This window comes from Erythrolamprus reginae, unplaced genomic scaffold, assembly GCF_031021105.1.
Source record: "Erythrolamprus reginae isolate rEryReg1 unplaced genomic scaffold, rEryReg1.hap1 H_42, whole genome shotgun sequence".
NCBI lineage: Eukaryota > Metazoa > Chordata > Lepidosauria > Squamata > Dipsadidae > Erythrolamprus > Erythrolamprus reginae.
This window is the reverse complement of record NW_027248498.1, coordinates 89,230-107,563: the sequence shown is the minus strand read 5'-3', so window position 1 is coordinate 107,563 and position 18,334 is coordinate 89,230. Positions and strand designations below refer to the sequence as shown.

The 18,334-nt window shown below is 44.1% G+C and overlaps 1 protein-coding gene across 1 annotated transcript in view; it reads left to right on the top strand.

Annotated features, from left to right (window-relative positions):
* Nucleotides 1-6,934: 6,934 nt before the first annotated feature.
* The window catches only part of LOC139155666 (beta-catenin-like protein 1), a 67,586-nt gene continuing 56,186 nt past the window's right edge, over nucleotides 6,935-18,334 (top strand). The window contains exon 1 of the mRNA XM_070730907.1: nucleotides 6,935-7,058. Within this exon, the coding sequence (XP_070587008.1) occupies nucleotides 7,029-7,058 (30 nt within the window). The 5' untranslated portion in view covers nucleotides 6,935-7,028. The remainder of the gene's footprint in view (nucleotides 7,059-18,334) is intronic.

Here is an 18,334-nt window from a genome sequence, read left to right as displayed (position 1 = left end):
GAAGGGGAGAAAAGAGAAAGAGAAAGAAAGAAAGAAAGAGGAAGGAAGGGGGAAAGAGGGGGAGAGGGAAGGAAGAGTGGGTAGATGGAAGGAAGGAAGAAAGGAAAGGACGGAGGGAGGGAGGGAAGGAAGGATAAAGAAAGGTGGGGAGGAAGGACAAAAAGGGAAAGGACAGGAGGAAGAAAAAAGAAAGAGAAAGAAAGAAAGAAAGAAAGAGGAGGGAGGGGAGGGAGGGAGAGAAGAAGAGTGGGTAGGTGGAAGGCAGGAAGGAAGCCTTCTCCTCTCTCCATCCATCTGTCTCCCCTCCCTCCCTCCCCCCCCACTTGTCCCAAGCCCCCTTCTTGGGCCCAGTGGTGCTTGATCAATGGGCTGGGAGGCTCCCTCCAAAGTCTTCCTAGGGGACAGAGATGCCTGGAAGGAAAGGAGGAGGAGGAGGAGCCCGAGAGCCCGAGAAGCCCCTGCCGGACAGATGGACGGACGGGACTCCCCTTGGCCCTGGGGCCATCCAGGGGGAGAAAACCCCCCACATCAGATTCTCCCCCTCCCAAAGGAAAGAGAGGAAAAGGAAGATGGGAGACAGGGGAGGAGGGATGAGAAAGGAAGAAGCCAGAGGCCAGAGCTGGAGAGAAAAGCTTAGAGACCCTCAAAGACCACCAAGAGCCTCCAGGGGCTACAGACAGCCAAAGATTTTGGCCATAGCTCTGGCCCCACAGCCCTTCCCAGCAGGCCAGGAGGGGCCTGGCCAGCTGACCTTGCCCTTCTCTGCAGATGAAGGTGTGGGGGGGGTAGAGTCCCCATGAACTGCAGCCTGATGGCTTTCTGCCTCAATTCGGTGGGAGATTTCTTTCTTCCCCTCTATTATCCAGCCTGATTAACTCAACTAGACCTGTCAACTGTTATTCTGCAGACGGGGCAGATGTGGAAAAGAACCTGAGGTTTTATCGCCTTCCTCTGTTTTCTGGCAGCCCCCCTGAAATACAGAAGGAAGGAAGGAGGGAAGGAAGGAAGGAAGAGGAAAAATACTGAGGAGCCAGGAAGGAGGGAGGAATGGAGGGAAGAAGGAAGGAAGGCGAGGGAGGGAGGATCTAAGGAAGAAGGGAGGGAGGAAGAAAGGAAGGATCTATGAAAGAAGGGATGGAGGGAGGGAGGATCTAAGGAAGAGGGGAGGGAGGGAAAGAGGGAGAGAAGGAGGGAGGGAGGAAGAATCTAAGGAAGAAGGGAGGAAGGAAGAAAGGATCTAAGAAAGAAGGGAGGGAGGAAAAGAGGGAGGGAAGGAGAGAGGGAAAGGGGGGGAGGAAGGAAGAAATGGAGGGGGAAAAGGAGGGAGGAGGAGGAAAGAAGGGAGAGGGAGGAAGGGATAAAAGAGTAGGAAATGAGAGGGAGGGGAAGGAAGGAAGGAACAAGGTGGCAGATTGGGTGAAATAAATAACAAAGGAAGAACTGGAGAAAAAACAGAATTATATTTACTGGGTATTCTTAACCAAAGAATTAAAAAAGAAGTAAGATAGTTGGTTATCCATATTTTGACAGCTGCAAGGATAGTTTACACTCAACAATGGAAATCTGACAAAATACGGGAAGAAGGGATGATAATTAAAAAGGTGTTAGATTGTGCAGAGATGGACATGCTGTTGAAAAAACTAGAAGGGAAAAAAGACTCAGAATATATAAGATATGGGGAAATTTTTATGATTGGCTAGAGGAAAGGACAAAAATAAAAAAAATAAGTTATAAATTTTCACAAGACAGATATTGGAAGGAAGGAAGGAAGGAAGGAAGGAAGGAAGGAAGGAATAGCATTAGCCTTTAGACCACTTCCTGGTGCTTTTCCAGACTTCTCTGAGCAGTTTACAGAATCAGCCTCTTGCCCCCAACAATCTGGGTCTTTATTTGACCCCCCTGGGAAGGACGGAAGGTTGAGTCAACCTGGAGCCGATGGTGAGATTTGAACTGCTGAACTACAGCTAGCAGTTGGCTGAAGGAGCCTGCAGGGCTTCCCTCTAACCACTGAGCCGCCCTGGCTCTAAATGCACAAACGTCTCCAGCCAGGGCTTCCTCACTGAGCTCCACCCCCCTGGTCTCTGGGGCAGAGGGGCAGGGACTGACCCAAAGCCCCCAAAGGAGCCTCAGGGACCGGTGGGGGCAGACGGACCGGAACAGGGACCGTCCATTCCTAGACAGGCCCCTTCGCCTCTTTTGCAACCAGAGTCTCTCTCCAGACTTCTGCCAGCGGTTTCCACGCTCATCCTTCCCCCCCCAACCTTTAGTAAATATCCTTTCGAGCTCTTCCAAGGACCTTTTTCCCCCTTAATCCCCCTTTATTGAAATCTAACTTATGTCGAGCTTTTTGAATTCCGTGCAGTTTCATTAAGCGACGCTTCCTCCCCCTGCCCTCCACAAACCACCTTCAGACCATGATCAGGCTTGAGCAGAAGAGCTGAGGAAAATGGAAACAATGGCCACGGGGGAAATCCGTGAGCCGGCTTGAGCCACAGACGGGGATTCCTTTCCCCGGGGGAGAAAAGCTTACGTCCCCTAGGGGAACTGGTCATCTCTGGGATGGACTACTGCAATGCACTCAATATGGGGCTGCCCTTGAAGACTATTGAGTAGTGTAGATGGGAGGAGGGAACCTTTGAGAGCTGAACGCCACAAAACTTCATTTCCATGGATGCTGATTAGTGAACATTCAAAGTGACAGTAAAGTTACTATTTTATTCTATTCTGTTCGGTTCTTCATTCCATTCCTTTCCATTCTGTTTCATTCCATTCTATTCTATTCTCTATTCCATATATTGTTTATGTTCTATTGTATTATATCCTATCCTATTCTACTGTATCCTATTCTATTCTGTTCTGTCCTATTCCATGCTATTCCATGTATTGTCTATATTCCATTCTATTCTATTCCACTCCACTCTGCTCCACCCCTTCTCTTTCTTTTTATCCCCTCTCCCATCCTGGCCTGGGATGCTGGCAGAAGTCCTGCCAATGGGCCTGGGTCTTCATAAAGGCAGAGCTGATGATGGGCTTCACCTGGGCTGTTTTTCTTCTCGGGAGCAGAGAGATTTGTGGAGCTCTTTTCTCCAACTGCCTCCTCCTCCTCCTCCTTTCAAGCACTGATGATGATGGTCCCTAGTCTGGGTCATGAAACCTCTACAAGAAAACCTCCCAGCTCAGAGAGCACCAAGCACCCTATAGTCCTTTAACACCACCACCACCTCTCTCCTCCTCCTCCTCCTCTTTGCAAACCCCACTCCCTTCTAGCACTGAGGATGTTCCCTAGCTGGGTCATGAAACCTCTGCAGGAAAACGATTCAGCTCAGAGAGCAGCTCAGATCCCATCTTCCTCCTCCCCCTCCCTGCAAACCCCCCTCCCTTCTAGCACTGAGAGTGTTCCCTAGCTGGGTCATGAAATGTTTGCAAGAAAACTTCCAAGCTCAGACAGCACCAAGGAACCTATAGTCTTTTCCTTCTCTTCTTCTCCTCCTCCTCCTCCTTCTTCTTCTTCCTCCTCCCCCTCCTCTTCCCTGCAAACCCCACTCCCTTCTAGCACTGATGATGTTCCCTAGTTGGGTCATGAAATGTCTGCAAAAAAATAATCAACCTTGGAAACATGAAGGGGCCTCTGGTTCTCCTCCTCCTCCTCCAACCTCATTCCCTTCTAGCACTGATGACATTACTTAGCTGGATCATGAAACATCTTCAAGAAAATGTCCAAGCTCAGACAGCACCAAGGAACCCACAGTTCTTTCTTCTTCTCCTAGAACCTAGGAACCTAAGAAGAGCCCTGCTGAATCGGGCCAAAGCCCATGGAGTCCAGCGTTCTGTGTCCCACCGTGGCCCCCCAATTGTCAATGGGGCTCTTGAGCAGAAAGAGGAAGCAAAACCCTCCCTTTCCCTTGACCCCCAACACATGGGACCCGAGGGAACCCTTCAATCACCACCAAAGGACCCCCTCCTCTTCCTCTTCTTCCTCCTCCTCCTCTTTGGAAGGAGCTGGGTGGGGCTGGGGGCTCCTGTCATAACATGATAGATGCTTTTAATTTTGGGGGGCCCCTTTAAGGCAGAGCCCACCGAGAGAACTCTGCCAGCCCTTCCGGCGGCGGGAGAGCTTTGTTTCGTGGAGTTGTCGTGGCAATGTTTGACACGGCGTTGCACAGGGCTCCAGACAATGCGCTTTTCATGGGAGAACGATAAGTTTTGCTTATGGTTGGATTAGATGTGGCTGCAAATGGAATTCATTCATCGGGGCTTTTGTTAGCTCCGAGGTTGCGTTTGGTCTTCCCTTGAAGAAGAAAGAAAGAAAGAAAAAAAGAGAGAAAGAAAGAAAGGAAGGAAGAAAGAGAGAAAGAAAGAGGGAGGGAAGGCAGGAAGGAAGGCAGGAAGGAAAGAAGGAAGGAAGGAAGGAAGGAAGGAAGAAAGAAAGAAAGAAAGATTTATTCGATTTTTATGCCACCCTTCTCCTTAGACTTAGGGCAGTTTACAACCTGTTAGCAATAGCACTTTTTAACAGAGCCTGAGCCTATTGCCCCCACAATCCGGGTCCTCATTTGACCCACCTGGGAAGGATGGAAAGCTGAGTCAACCTTGAGCCGGTGGTGAGATTTGAACCACTGACCCGCAGATCTAGCAGTCAGCTTTAGTGGCCTGCAGGGCTGCCCTCTACCCACTGCCCCACCTCAGCTCAAAAATTCAATTGTGGTCATAAAGGGGGGACTGCCCCTGAGTCCTTGGAGAAGGACGGCATACAAATCTAATTAATAAAAACCCAAAGCCTTTTTTGCTGCAGCTGTTTTCTGCAAGCAGGGCAGCGACCCCAGCGACCCGGCACGAGCGAGGCTTCCTTGGCAAAGGCTCCAAGCGTGGCAAAACCAGGCCGCCTCCAAGCACAACTGCAGCTGGCGCTCCGGATCCTGCCAAGAATATATCTGCGGCTCAGGCTTGGACCGAGGGGGTCCCTGGTAGTGGTTTCTGGACGTTTTTCTTGCAGACCCAAAAGGTGCTTTGTTCTGGAGGCAGCTGGACTTTCTTGGTTTCTCCTTCTGAAGACGTTTCCCTTCTCATCCCAGGAGCCTCTTCCGCTCTGACTGAATGGTGGAGGATGGAAGGATTCGTGCTCCTTGTGGACAGCTGGCCCTTTGCCTCCTTTTGGAGGGTCGCTGAAGCACCTATCTATTGTTGTTGTTGTATTACTATTACTATTACTATTACTATTACTATTACTATTACTATTACTATTATTATTATTATTATTATTATTATTATTATTATTATTATTATGTCAGTACAACACAGCAGACGAGATCACTATGCTGGATTTCGTATTTCATCCCCAGTTGGGTGCTTCCCAAGCACCTAGGACTGCATGATGTAGTGGCGAATTATGTTTGCCGATCCCAGTAAAGTGACTTTTTGCAATTGACAGATGGAGATTTGGTCAATTCCGATGGTTTTCAAATGTCCGCTGAGATCCTTTGGCACTGCGCCCATCGTGCCAAGTACCACTGGGACCACGTTCACGGGCTTATGCCAGAGTCGTTGCAGCTCGATTTTCAGATCTTCGTATTTCACTAATTTCTCTAGCTGCTTCTCCTCAATTCTGCTGTCTCCTGGGATTGCGATGTCGATAATCCATACTTTCTTTTTCTCCACGATCACAATGTCTGGTGTGTTATGCTTCAGAATTCGGTCAGTCTGAAGTCGGAAGTCCCACAGTAGTTTTGCTTGCTCATTTTCCACCACTTTTCCGGGCTTATGATCCCACCAGTTCTTTGTCACTGGTAAATGGTAGTTGTTGTTGTTGTTTTTATTATTATTATTATTATTATTATTATTATTATTATTTAGATTTGTATGCCGCCCCTCTCCGAGGACTCGGAGCTATCTATGTCACCAGGCATGGGGTAATTGATGCATCCCCTTTCGGATAGTAAGATTTATGTGTGGTTATGATTGGGGAGTGTTGACTGTTTTTAAATGATAGTGGGTTTTTAGCTATAGTTTTAATTAGTGGACTTGTACCGCATTGTTTATTGTTTTTGTGAGCTGCCCCGAGTCTTCCGAGATGGGTGGCATACAAATCTAATAAATTATTGTTATTATTCATTATCATTTGGAGGTTGATCTCTCTCTCTCTGTGGGTGTACACAAATGAGTGGGTGCCTCGAAGTGTGTGTGTATAGCCATTCTTGTGCAGGTGTCTTTCTCTTCGTACCTGTCTGTGGGTGTAGAAACTGAGCTAAAGATCCAGGGAGGGGAAACGGAGGGGGGGGAGAACGGCAGGTGTGCCTGGGCTGGGGGGGGATAAAATAATATATCTACAGAGAGGGGTGGCATACAAATCTAATAAATAAATAATAATAAATAAACAAATAAATACACAAACAAAAAATAAGTAAAATAATAATAATGATAATAATAATAATAATAATGATAATAATAATAATGATAATGATAATAATAATAATATTAATAATAATAAATTAGACTTGTATGCTGCCCCTCTCCAAAAACTCGGGATGGCTCACAACAATAAAACAATACAGAACAAATCTAATAATTAAAACTGTAACTAAAACCCATTATCTTAAAAACCACACATACCTTTAATGGTCAGAAAAGGGGATATATTATGAATGGATGGATGGATGGATGAATAATTAAATAAACGAAGGAGCCTCTCAAAACCGGCTTCTTCTTAATAAGCTGCAGTTTCGCAAGATGGACGTTTCTGCATTGAACACCCCAAAATCCCAGCAGGGCCCCCACTCCCGTCCCGCCCTACCAAATCTGGGCTGCTCTCTCCGCCAAAAGCCCCGCTGCGCTCCTATTACCATATTTACGGCCCGGCCGCTCTGGGCGGAGCGTGACGGCGGCGCCGTGCTTTATGGCGGAAGGTCCAGCCTGGCCTCTTCCCGTGGCGGAGGTGGGAGGGGGGAGAGCAAACGGAGGGAGCGCTTTACGGCAAAGCGCGCGACCTTTCGCGACACCCGGCAGCGGCAGCAGCAGCGGAGGCGGCGGCGGCCATGGACGTGGGGGAGCTGCTCAGCTACCAGGTGTGTGTGTGTGTCCTGCTTGCTTTTGGACTTGGGGGGGAGGCAGGGAGGGGATACTGGTTGTTGTTGTTGTTATAAGCCCTCGGCTCGGCTGGGCTGATGGGACTTGTAGTCCGGGGGGGGAAGCCGCTCGGGGCAGCCGGTGGGACTCCCCGCCACTAGACAGGGTGCTGTGCGGTGGGGGCGCTGGGGGGGGGCGGCAGCTCTTCCCAGCTGGCTTTGGAAGGGAGCGAGGATCGCCTGGTGGTCTCCCATCCAAGGCAAAGGCCCCGCCCCGGAGGTCTAATAGGTCGGGGGGGCAGCCTCCCCCTCTTTTGACTGACGTGCGGGAGGGGGTCGCCCCCTTGCTTTGCTTTGCCAGGGCTGGGCTGGGCTGCTTAGCCAAAAGGCAGGTTTGTAAACTCTTCTTTCTTTCTTTCTTTCTTTCTTTCTTTCTTTCTTTCTTTCTTTCTTTCTTTCTTTCTTTCTTTCTTTCTTCTCTCTTCTCTCTCTCCTTTCTCTCTCTCTCTTTCCCTTCCTTCCTTCCTTTCTGATTATAGGCGGCCCAACTCCTTTCGGACTCTATATTTGCATTTTTATAATACAAATTTGTATTTGTTTATTTGTATACACTGCTCAAAAAAATAAAGGGAACACTTAAGCAACACACTATAACTCCAAGTAAATCAAACTTCTGTGAAACCAAACTGTCCACTTAGGGAGCAACACTGATTGACAGTCAATTCCACCTGCTGTTGTGCACATTCATCTTTGTACAGAACAAAAGTATTCAATGAGAATATTTCATTCATTCCGATCTAGGTTCTTTAAGGGTTCCCTGTATTTTTTTGAGCAGTGTACAAAAATATTTGGATTTTTATTTTTAAAAAATGCTTTTTATTGTCATTTTACAAGTGAGAAACAAAACAACACCCAAAACAAACACACATGCATAAAATATCATTCCACTAATAACGTTTTTATATTTATGACATTTATATTTGTGGCCTTTTCTATTGAGCGGCTCTTGGTTGACTGGGTGGGCCCAGGAAGGGCTGGGGGGCGTGAGGGAGGCAGGGGCTACGTTCCAAATAGCACCTGAGAAATAAGTGGGGGCGTTTGCAGGTCCTTGGGGCTCCCTGAGCTGGGCAGGTTTGTTGCTGACATTTCATGACCCAACTAGGTAAGAGCATCCATTCCAGTGGTGGAAAGGAGTGGGGTTTATAGAGAGAAAGAAGGAGGAGAAGGCGGTTGGGAGAGATTGCAAAATTAGAAAAATATCAGATATATTTGTATATCCATATAACAACGGCAGCTAGATTAATATATGCTCAGTATTGGGAAAATGACCTCACAAGGAAGAGATTATAGAAAAATTACAACCTATGCCGAGATGGATTAATTAACACTGGAAATTCAAAATAAAGAAGAATCCAATTTTTACAAATTATTTGTTTTATTATTATTTATTAGATTTGTATGCTGCCCCTCTCCAAAGACTCTGGGCGGCTCACAACAGCTAAACAGTACAAATCCAATAGTTAAAAACAATTTAAAACTCTTAATATAAAAAACAATCATACATCTTAGACAAACCATATACAGTGGAACCCCGACATAAGAGCTGCTCTACTTAAGAGCAACTCGAGATAAGAGCTGGGAGGGGAGAGATATTTTTGTTCTACTTACAAGCCCAAATTCGAGATACAAGCGCCAAGGAGCTGTCTCCTGAAGCCGAACGCTAACTTCCGCGTTTGGCTTCAGGAGACAGCTGCGAAGCGGCGCGCGTGTTTTAAAAGGTTGCAGCCGGCCTGGGGGGCTCGGGGGGGGGGGGCTTGCAGCCAGCCTGGGGGGCTTGCCAGCACCCCCCCGAGCCCCCCAGGCCGGCTGCAACCTTTTAAAACACGCGTGCGGCTTCGCAGCTGTCTCCTGAAGCTGAACGCGGAAGTTAGCTTTTTCTTTCTCTTTTACCTTCCCTTCCTCTATTTCTTCTTTTCTTTCTCCTTCCCACCTTCTTCCCTCCCTCCCTCCCTTCACTCATTCCTCTCTTACTCTCCCCTTTCATAAGTTTCCTTGCTTCCTTCCTCTGTTCCTGTCCCTTCCCTCTTTCCTTCCTTCCTTCCCACCCTCCGTCCATTCATTCACCCATTCCTCTCTTGATCGCTTAAAGCCGGTCCCTGGTGCAAAAAGGGTTGGGGACCTCTGTCCTACAGGATTGGGTGGCAGAGAAGTTGAACATATGTAAATTTAAAAGTTTAAGAAAGTTTACAAGTTAAGTGAAAGAAACTTCATTATTCATTTATATGTACATGTACATTTCTTCATTAAAAACTTGTCTTTCTGCATAATTTAGACTAACATTGTGAGTTTTTTGAGGGCTGGAACCAATTAAAATTATTTACATTAATTCCTATGGGGAAAAGTCGTTCGAGATAAGAGCTGCTCGACTTAAGAGCCCAGGTCAGGAACGAATTAAACTCGTATCTCGAGGTACCACTGTATAAAGCGGAAATGACTAGGATATGTTCTACCATTGGTTAGAAAAAAAGGATAAAGTAATTAATGTACATTCGATCAATATTTCATTAACAAAGTTATTGCCGGGTAATCAAATATATTGTAAAAAAAATAGAAATAGAAGATTATTTACAGTATATGATTTGGGATTTTTATTGTCAACAAAACTGGTGTATATGACCTATCGAATACGAGTCGTAATAGAATGTCAACATAGTTAGAACCGCTATTAGGATTAGCCACACTTTCGGCCAACTTTCCCTGCTGTTCTGTTCGAAAAAACTCCCTAATCTTATGTTCCCGGGTCTATTTGACCCGGACTGCAAATTGATCATTTTAGGTACTTATATTTGGTCTTTTTGAAAGCTTTTTTCACCTGGAAACAAGTGTGAACATTTCTGCACACAATGGAATGAAAATTGAACTGAAGAAATTAATCCTTATTGGTTTATTTTGCACATAAATGTGCCTCCCCCCCGTTTTTGTGAAAGTTTTTTCAATTTATGGATAGTTTTGCTTGCAAAATCCATTCTATTTTACTAAAGTTGGTGTGGGATTGGTAGCTTGAACAGTTCTGCACACAATGATATGAAAATTGAAATGAGAGCACATCTGGAATACTGTGTTCAGTTCTGGAGACCTCACCTACAAAAAGATATTGACAAAATTGAACGGGTCCAAAGACGGGCTACAAGAATGGTGGAAGGTCTGAAGCATAAAACGTATCAGGAAAGACTTCATGAACTCAATCTGTATAGTCTGGAGGACAGAAGGAAAAGGGGGGACATGATCGAAACATTTAAATATATTAAAGGGTTAAATAAGGTCCAGGAGGGAAGTGTTTTTAATAGGAAAGTGAACACAAGAACAAGGGGACACAATCTGAAATTAGTTGGGGGAAAGATCAAAAGCAACATGAGAAAATATTATTTTACTGAAACAGTAGTAGATCCTTGGAACAAACTTCCAGCAGACGTGGTAGATAAATCCACAGTAACTGAATTTAAACATGCCTGGGATAAACATATATCCATCCTAAGATAAAATACAGAAAATAGTATAAGGGCAGACTAGATGGACCATGAGGTCTTTTTCTGCCGTCAGACTTCTATGTTTCTATGTTTCTATGTTTCTAAATCTTATTGGTTTATTTTGCTGATATAATGCATGCACCCCCCGTTTCTGTGAAATAGTCTTCACTTTATGGATAGTTTTGCTAGCAGAATGCATTCTATTTTGCTAAAGTTGGTGTGGGATTTGTAGCTTGAACATTTCTGAACATAATGATATGAAAATTGAACTGGAAAAATTGATGCATATTGGTTTATTTTGCACATAAAGTTATTTCAATTTATATAAAAATTATGCTGTTAATTTCAAACTTACATACTTTTTTTTAGTAAAATGGATTTCTTTCATAAAATTAGTTATCTGGCTACAATGTGGTTGATTTTCAAAAGGATATTCCAAATATTTCTAGACAAATATGTATAACAAGTGACAATAATGGCACACAGCAAGGCCGAGGGGTGGTGGCCTTTTTGTGGCAAAATTAAACCAATAAGAACCATTTTTTCCAGTTCATTTATATTTTTCTTATATTCAGAAATGTTCAATTTAGTATATCAAACCTTTTGGGAGGAAATTCCTTAGGGATTTGTAGCCTTAAAAATATAAATTGACACGAAATTCAGAAAGGATGGGGGGAGGGGCTTTTTGATCAAAATAGAAATATAAGTCTCAATTTTTCCAGTTCAATTTTCATATCATTATGTTCATAAATGTTCAAACTAGTTTTCCAGTTGAAAAAGTTTTCAAAAAGACCAAATTCAAGTACCTAAAAAAAATCATTTTGGTCCGGGTCTATATGACCCGAACAGACTAAACGTGACTTTTTTTTTGCCCAGAAAAAAAATTTTCCCCCACCCCCCACAAATATTTTTTTGATGATCAGCATTGTTAAATTGAGTAAATGAATGCCTAAGATTTTAAGGAATATTTCGGATTTGGAGCATAAAAAAATAAAAAGTGAAAATGGTTGCAAGCATCCGAGGGGGGGGGGGAGGCCTTATTTCTGATGTTAAAAAACCAGTAAGAATCATTTTTTTCAGTTCCTTTATATTTTTCTTATATTCATAAATGTTCAAGCTACCAATCCCACACCAACTTCAGTAAAATAGAATGCATTTTGCAAGCAAAACTATCCATAAATTGAAAAAACTTTCACAAAAACGGGGGGAGGCACATTTATGTGCAAAATAAACCAATAAGGATTAATTTCTTCAGTTCAATTTTCATATCATTGTGTGCAGAAATGTTCAGACTACTTTCCAAGTGAAAAAAGTTTTCAAATTGACCAAACATAAGCACTTCAAATGAAGAGTTTTCGGTCCGGGTCGTATGTGACCCGAACAGAAGATCTGTGACTTTTTTTGCCCAGCAAAAACTAAGCCCCCCACCCCCCCAAAAAAAATTCTCATAGAGAGAACCCCTGAAATGATGAAAAGTCATGAAATTTCAAGTTTCAGATATGCAGGGAAAATGTTTTACAGGGGACTCAAACTTGGTTTCGGGTCACATGGGTCCTGAACAGAACAGCAGGGTTTAAATGTCTTTATGTTGTTTTGTGTATTGTGTTTATCTATGTATTTCAATAAAAGCTAAATTTTAAAAAAGGGAGAGAGGGGGGAAGATGATGCTGGGGGGCTTGGTGCTCTCTGAGCTGTTGTTGGGTTTTTTTGTAAGAGGTTTCATGTCTCAGCCAAGGAACATCAGCCGCGTTAGCATTGAGTGCGGTTTGCAGAGGAGGAAGAGGAGGAAAGAGGGGGGAAGGGGGACTCTGGGGTCCCTCGGAGCTGAGTTGCTTCCTTCCAGGCATTTTGTGACCCCACTAAGTTACCTCTTCCTGCCTCCCCTAAGACGTGCAAAGATTTATCCAAAACTAGAAGACACTTGTTGGAAATGTCGTTTGGCGGGACCCAGAGGAAGAGCCTTCTCTGTGGCAGCTCTGACCCTCTGGAATCAGCTCCCTCCAGAGATTAGGACTGCCCCCACCATAGTTCCCTCTAAGCTGAGCAGTGAGCAATCGCTCACTTAAAAACCATCACCAACTCAGAGTTTTCCAAACCTGCCCAGAAGCCGAGAGGGAAAGAGTGAGAGGGAAGGAGAGAGAGAGGAAGAGAGAGAAACAGGTAGAAAAAAGAGAGGAAGGAAAAGAGAAAGAAAAAGAATGGGAGGAAGGAAGAGAGAAAGAAAATCAAAATCTAGTTTGAAACTAGCTCAACTATTTAAGTGGCATTTTGAGATTGATAGAGTTGCCCTATTATGAGCTCACTGTTATAGACACACAGTACAGGATTTTATTTGGAAATTCTCTCAGGCAAAACAGGGTGGGTTTTTTGTTTGTTTGTTTGTTTATTTATTTATTTATTATTTCTGTGCCGCCCAGTCCCGAAGGGACTGCCGCTCATACACTATACTTTTCCGCCACCCCAAAAAAAAAATTAGAGAGAACACTGGCCCCCACCCTCCTTGCCTTTTGTGAACTCCTTAAAACCCACCTCTGTCGTCAAGCGTGGGGGAACTGAGACATCTCCTTCTGCCTATGTAGTTTTCTGTGTATGATATGACTGTATGTATGCTTTTTATATATTGGGGTTTCTTATTTTTTAGACTTTTTAAATGTATTATTGTTATTTTAGAATCTAACTATTAGATTTGTCATTATATATTGTTTTTGTCATTGCTGTGAGCCGCCCCAAGTCTACAGAGAGGGGCGGCATACAAATCTAATAAATAAATTAATTAATAATAATAATAATAATAATAATAATAATTGTAAGAAACAGTCAGGCACCTTTTTTCATATGTGGTGGTCCTGTCCTAAAATCCAAAGTATATGGAAAATTACTCATAAGTGGAGGAGGAAATCGAAGATAGCCCAGAGAGCATCCGTTTAGGAGTCTGGAAAGGACATTACTCGAGGCGAGAGCTTTGCCTTATGACACATGTAATTACCACCATTAGAATTTCAATAGGGCAAATGTGGGAAAAGGAACAAATCCCGTCTGAAAACTTAATTATTGAGAAAATCTATAGATGCGCTGAAATGGACGAAATGACGAACGCAATTAAAGGAATAGGAACTAAGGAAACCAAAGAGACATGGGGAAAATGGTACGAATGGATCCGTAACAAAAATAAAACATAGTAATACAGAGTATAGGTGTACACATAAAGGATTTAAACACATTAACATATTGTGCTTTATTAACTAACTGAATTGTATGTGGTTTGCTAAATACATAGAGTTGTGATTTGTAACTTTATGGTGTAAAAAGATACAGTATTGGATCTGTAAAAACAATTGTATAAACTATCCTTTTTATCAATAAAAGAAATTATAAGGAGAGAAAAATAAGTTACATCTTCAGGGCTAGAAGGAAGCAGAGTTTGCAAAGAGGAGGAGGTGTTTCTCTGAGCCTGGTTGTTTTGCTGCAGACGTTTCATTACCCAACTAGGGAATATCCTCAGTGCTAGAAGGAAGGAGGGAGGGAGGGAAGAGGGAGGGAGGAAGGTGACTATGGAGCCCTTGGTGTTCTCTGAGCTTTCTTGTAGACATTCCTTTACCCAATAGAAGAGAATTCTTTCTTGGCCAAGTGTGATTGGACCCACAAGGAGTTTGTCTTGGGTGCAGATGCTCTCAGTGGACATAAAAGAAGAAGAGACATTTGTCAAGGATCATGAAATACAAGACTTAATGATTGTCATAGGGGTCAAAGAAGCAATGAGGGGAAAAATCAATATTTATATAAATCATAAGGATATAAGCAACAAGTTACAGTCATACGGTCATGAGTGGAAGGAGATGGGTGATAGGAATGATGACAAAGAATTAATAGGAATAGTAGTGCAGACTTAGTAAAAAGTCTGACAGTGTTGAGGGCATAGTTCCCTCTAAGCTGAGCAGTGAGCAATTGCTCACTTAAAAGTCATCATTAACTCAGAGTTTTCCAAACCTGCCCACAAGCCGAGAGGGAAATATTATTATTTCTGTGCCGTCCAGTCCCAAAGGGACTGCCGCTCAGACACTATAATTTTCCGCCCACACCGAAAAAAATTTAGAGAGAACACTGGTTGAGGGAATTGTTTGTTTAGCAGAGTGATGGTATTCTAGAAAAAAACTGTTATTGTGTCTAGTTGTCTTGGTGTGCAGGGCTCTGTAGTGATGTTTTGAGGGTTGGAGTCAAAACAATTTATGTCCAATTTATGTGAAGGGTCAGTCAATATTTTACCCGCCCTCTTTTTGACTTGTGCAGGCTACAGGTCCTCAATGGAAGGCAGGTGGGCAGCCATGGTTTTGTTCTGCAGTTCTGATTCTCCTCTGAAGTCTGTGTCGGTCCTGTTGGGTTACAGAACCGAACCAGACAGTGATAGAGGTGCAGATGAGAGACCCAATGATTCCTCTGCAGAACTGGATCAGCAGCTCCTTGGGCAGTTTGAGCTTCCTGATGTTGGCACAGGAAGGAAGGAAGGAAGGAAGGAATAGCAAAAGCAGTTAGACTTATCTATCGCTTCCTAGTGCTTTTTACAGCCTTCTCTAAGCAGTTTACAGAATCAGCCTGGGTCCTTCCTTCCTTCATTCCTTCCTTCCCTCCCTCCCTCCCTCCCTCCCTCCCTTCCTTCCGAGGTGGATCAAATAAGGACCCAGATTGTTGGGGGCAAGAGGCTGATTCTGTAAACTGCTGAGAGAGGGCTGGAAAAGCCCTAGGAAGACGGAGATAAGTCTAAATGCTATTGCTGTTGCCTCCATCTATCTTGAAAAGGGAAGGGGTGTACAGTAACCCCTTGCCACTTCGCAGTTCATGTTTTGCGGATTCGCTACTTCACGGGTTTCCAAGGGGGCTGAAATCCATTAAATCCATTGAAAATTTTAAATCCATTAAAAATGCCTAAAATTCTTCTACAGTCCTACTGTCCTCTATTAAAGGAACTGGTCGGATATCCCATGTAGTTCCAGCTGAGAAACATTCTAGAATGACTGTTTAATCAAAGGGTGGGTTTTAAAAGTCCAAATACTCATTAAATACATAAAAAACTATCTTTCCTCTACTTCAGGAAATTCAGTTTTCATGGGGGGTCTTGGAACGCATCCCCGCAAAAAATGTGGGATCACTGTATATATTATTATTATTATTATTATTATTATTATTATTATTATTATTATTATTAACATTATTATTAATATTTTTAGCATTGGATTATACTGTTTTGTTACTGTTTGCATACAAATCCAATAAACAAATAAATAAATAAAAATAGTATTTGATTATTCCATAGCTCTTTGATCCTGTTCGGCCTCCAGTCCGTCTTTTCCCTCCCGCCGAAGATCTTTCTCCTTTAATCCCAACAATAATACCGTGAGGATGGCTTTAACGCCTGGACAAATTTACTTCTCTCGTGTCCCGCTTGTTCCAATTATCTGTAATAATTACTGCTCCTCTCATGAAGGGAAAGCAACTTAAGCTAAAATAATAGCAGCGGATCATCCCCCCCCCCCGCTTGGCAGATAAAAATCAATGGCTAATTTGGAACAGGAGCCTCTGCAGTCGCGCGTGGTCTCACCCGTGTCCTCCTACAAGCTTTGCGGCTTTTATGCGTCCAAGATTTTATTTATTATTTAGATTTGTATGCCGCCCCTCTCCGCAGACTCGGGGCGGCTCACAGCAAAATACAACAAATCACGACAAATCCAAATAAATTTAAAAGATTTAAAAAGATTTAAAAAGAACCCCATTTACTAACATACACACACACACAAACATACCATACATAAATTAGACATGCCCGGGGGAGGTGTTTCAGTTCCCCCATGGCTGACGACAAAGGTGGGTTTTAAGGACTTTACGGAAGGCGGGGAGAATAGGGGCAGTTCTAATCTCCGGGGGGAGTTGGTTCCAGAGGGCCGGGGTCACCACAGAGAAGGCTCTTCCCCTGGGGCCCGCCAACCGACATTGTTTAGTTGACGGGACCCGGAGAAGGCCCACTCTGTGGGACCTAATCGGTCGCTGGGATTCGTGTGGCAGAAGGCGGTAACCAACACTTTGAATTGTGACCGGAAATTGAAATTGATAAAAAGAGAGCATCTAGACAGTGCCAATAATGCTAATTGATGTGTGAATATCTGTGGGGTCACTCCTTGAAATGCAGGCAGCCTAAATACCCACCTTCTGCATTTCTGCCCAATGTGATTTTTGTACAGATCAGGGATAATCTATTGGAGAGGATGCCGTCTGGTGTGAAGGTGCCATATTTTTCAGAGCATAAGGCGCACCTTAGTTTTGGGGGAGGGAAATAGGGGGGGGGATTATCTACCAGGTATTCACCTTTCTAGTCTCCTTAGCCTGGTCAGCTCGAGCACATTATTTTATCCCCTGGTTGGGGCATTTAAAAGAACCATATTCAGAGAGAGAAACAGTGAAAGAACTTGCAAGCTAGTAAAAGCTGGGAACATTGTTAGCACCTGGTAAAGGCTGGGAAGAAACATTTGGAAGAAACAGGGAATGGGGGAAAAATCAGAGACAGAGTTTGGAAAACATTCTTCTCAGAGAGTAACAATGAATTCAATTCAATTCAATTTATTAGATTTGTATGCCGCCCCTCTCCGGAGACTCTAGAGCTTGCAACTGTAAGAGCTGGGGATATCGTTAGCACCTGGTTAGGACTAGAAGGAAACTTATTCGAAGCAATAATAATAATAATAATAATAATAATAATAATAATAATAATAATAATAATAATAATAATAAAATAGTAATTTATTAGATTTGTCGCCCCTCTCCGAGTACTTGTAAGTTAGATCATTGGAAAAAGCCCTGCAAAGACTTAGGGCTTGGAAAACATCCTTCTTTGCAGAGAGTAACAATTAAAGAGCTTGCAGGCTGGTAAGAGCTGGGAACATTGTTAGCACCTGCTTAGGGTTGGAAAGAAATTTACTCTGAGCAAGTTAGAGCAATGGAAAACACCCTGCAAAGACTTAGGGCAGCGGTCCCCAAACTACGGCCCGCGGGCCAATTGCGGCCCACTGAGGCAGCGTACGAGATTTTACCATCTATATATAGTACTAAGTTCCCGAATCTCCCCTCCACTCTGCTGCTGAGTGTCTGGTGGCGGCGAGGAAGAGGAAAGCCAGGGGGCGGGGAGGAAAGCACCCTATGGCAGAGCAGCAACAGTTCCTCTCCCTAAAGGTGAGAAAGAAATTGGCCAATTGCTTTCCTCCCCGCCCCCTGGCTTTCCGCCTCCTCCTCCTCCAGAAGCCCTGCAAGAGCATCTGGAGGGGGCAGTAAACAAGCCATCATGACCCCCCCGCGCACTAACTTGTTAACGGCCATGCCGTCTCGGATCGCAGGGAGGGGAACTTTTCCCCGGCCAGGCGACGGCGAGGCCCTTCCGATGCTTGCTTTTAAATTTATTTGGATTTGTCATGATTTGTTGTATTTTGCTGTGAGCCGCCCCGAGTCTGCGGAGAGGGGCAGCATACAAATCTAAATAATAAATAAAATCTTGGACAGATAAAAGCCGCAAAGTTTGTAGGAGGACACGGATGAGACCACGCGCGACTGCAGAGGCTCCTGTTCCAAATTAGCCATTGATTTTTATCTGTCAACGCAGTCCCGAAAAGGACCGGCTCTTGCTCCCTTGAACCCGCTGCTGCCGCCGCCTCCGTTCGGGCGAAGGGATCTCTGCAGTGGGTGGCGGCGGCGGCGACGGCTTCAAGGGAC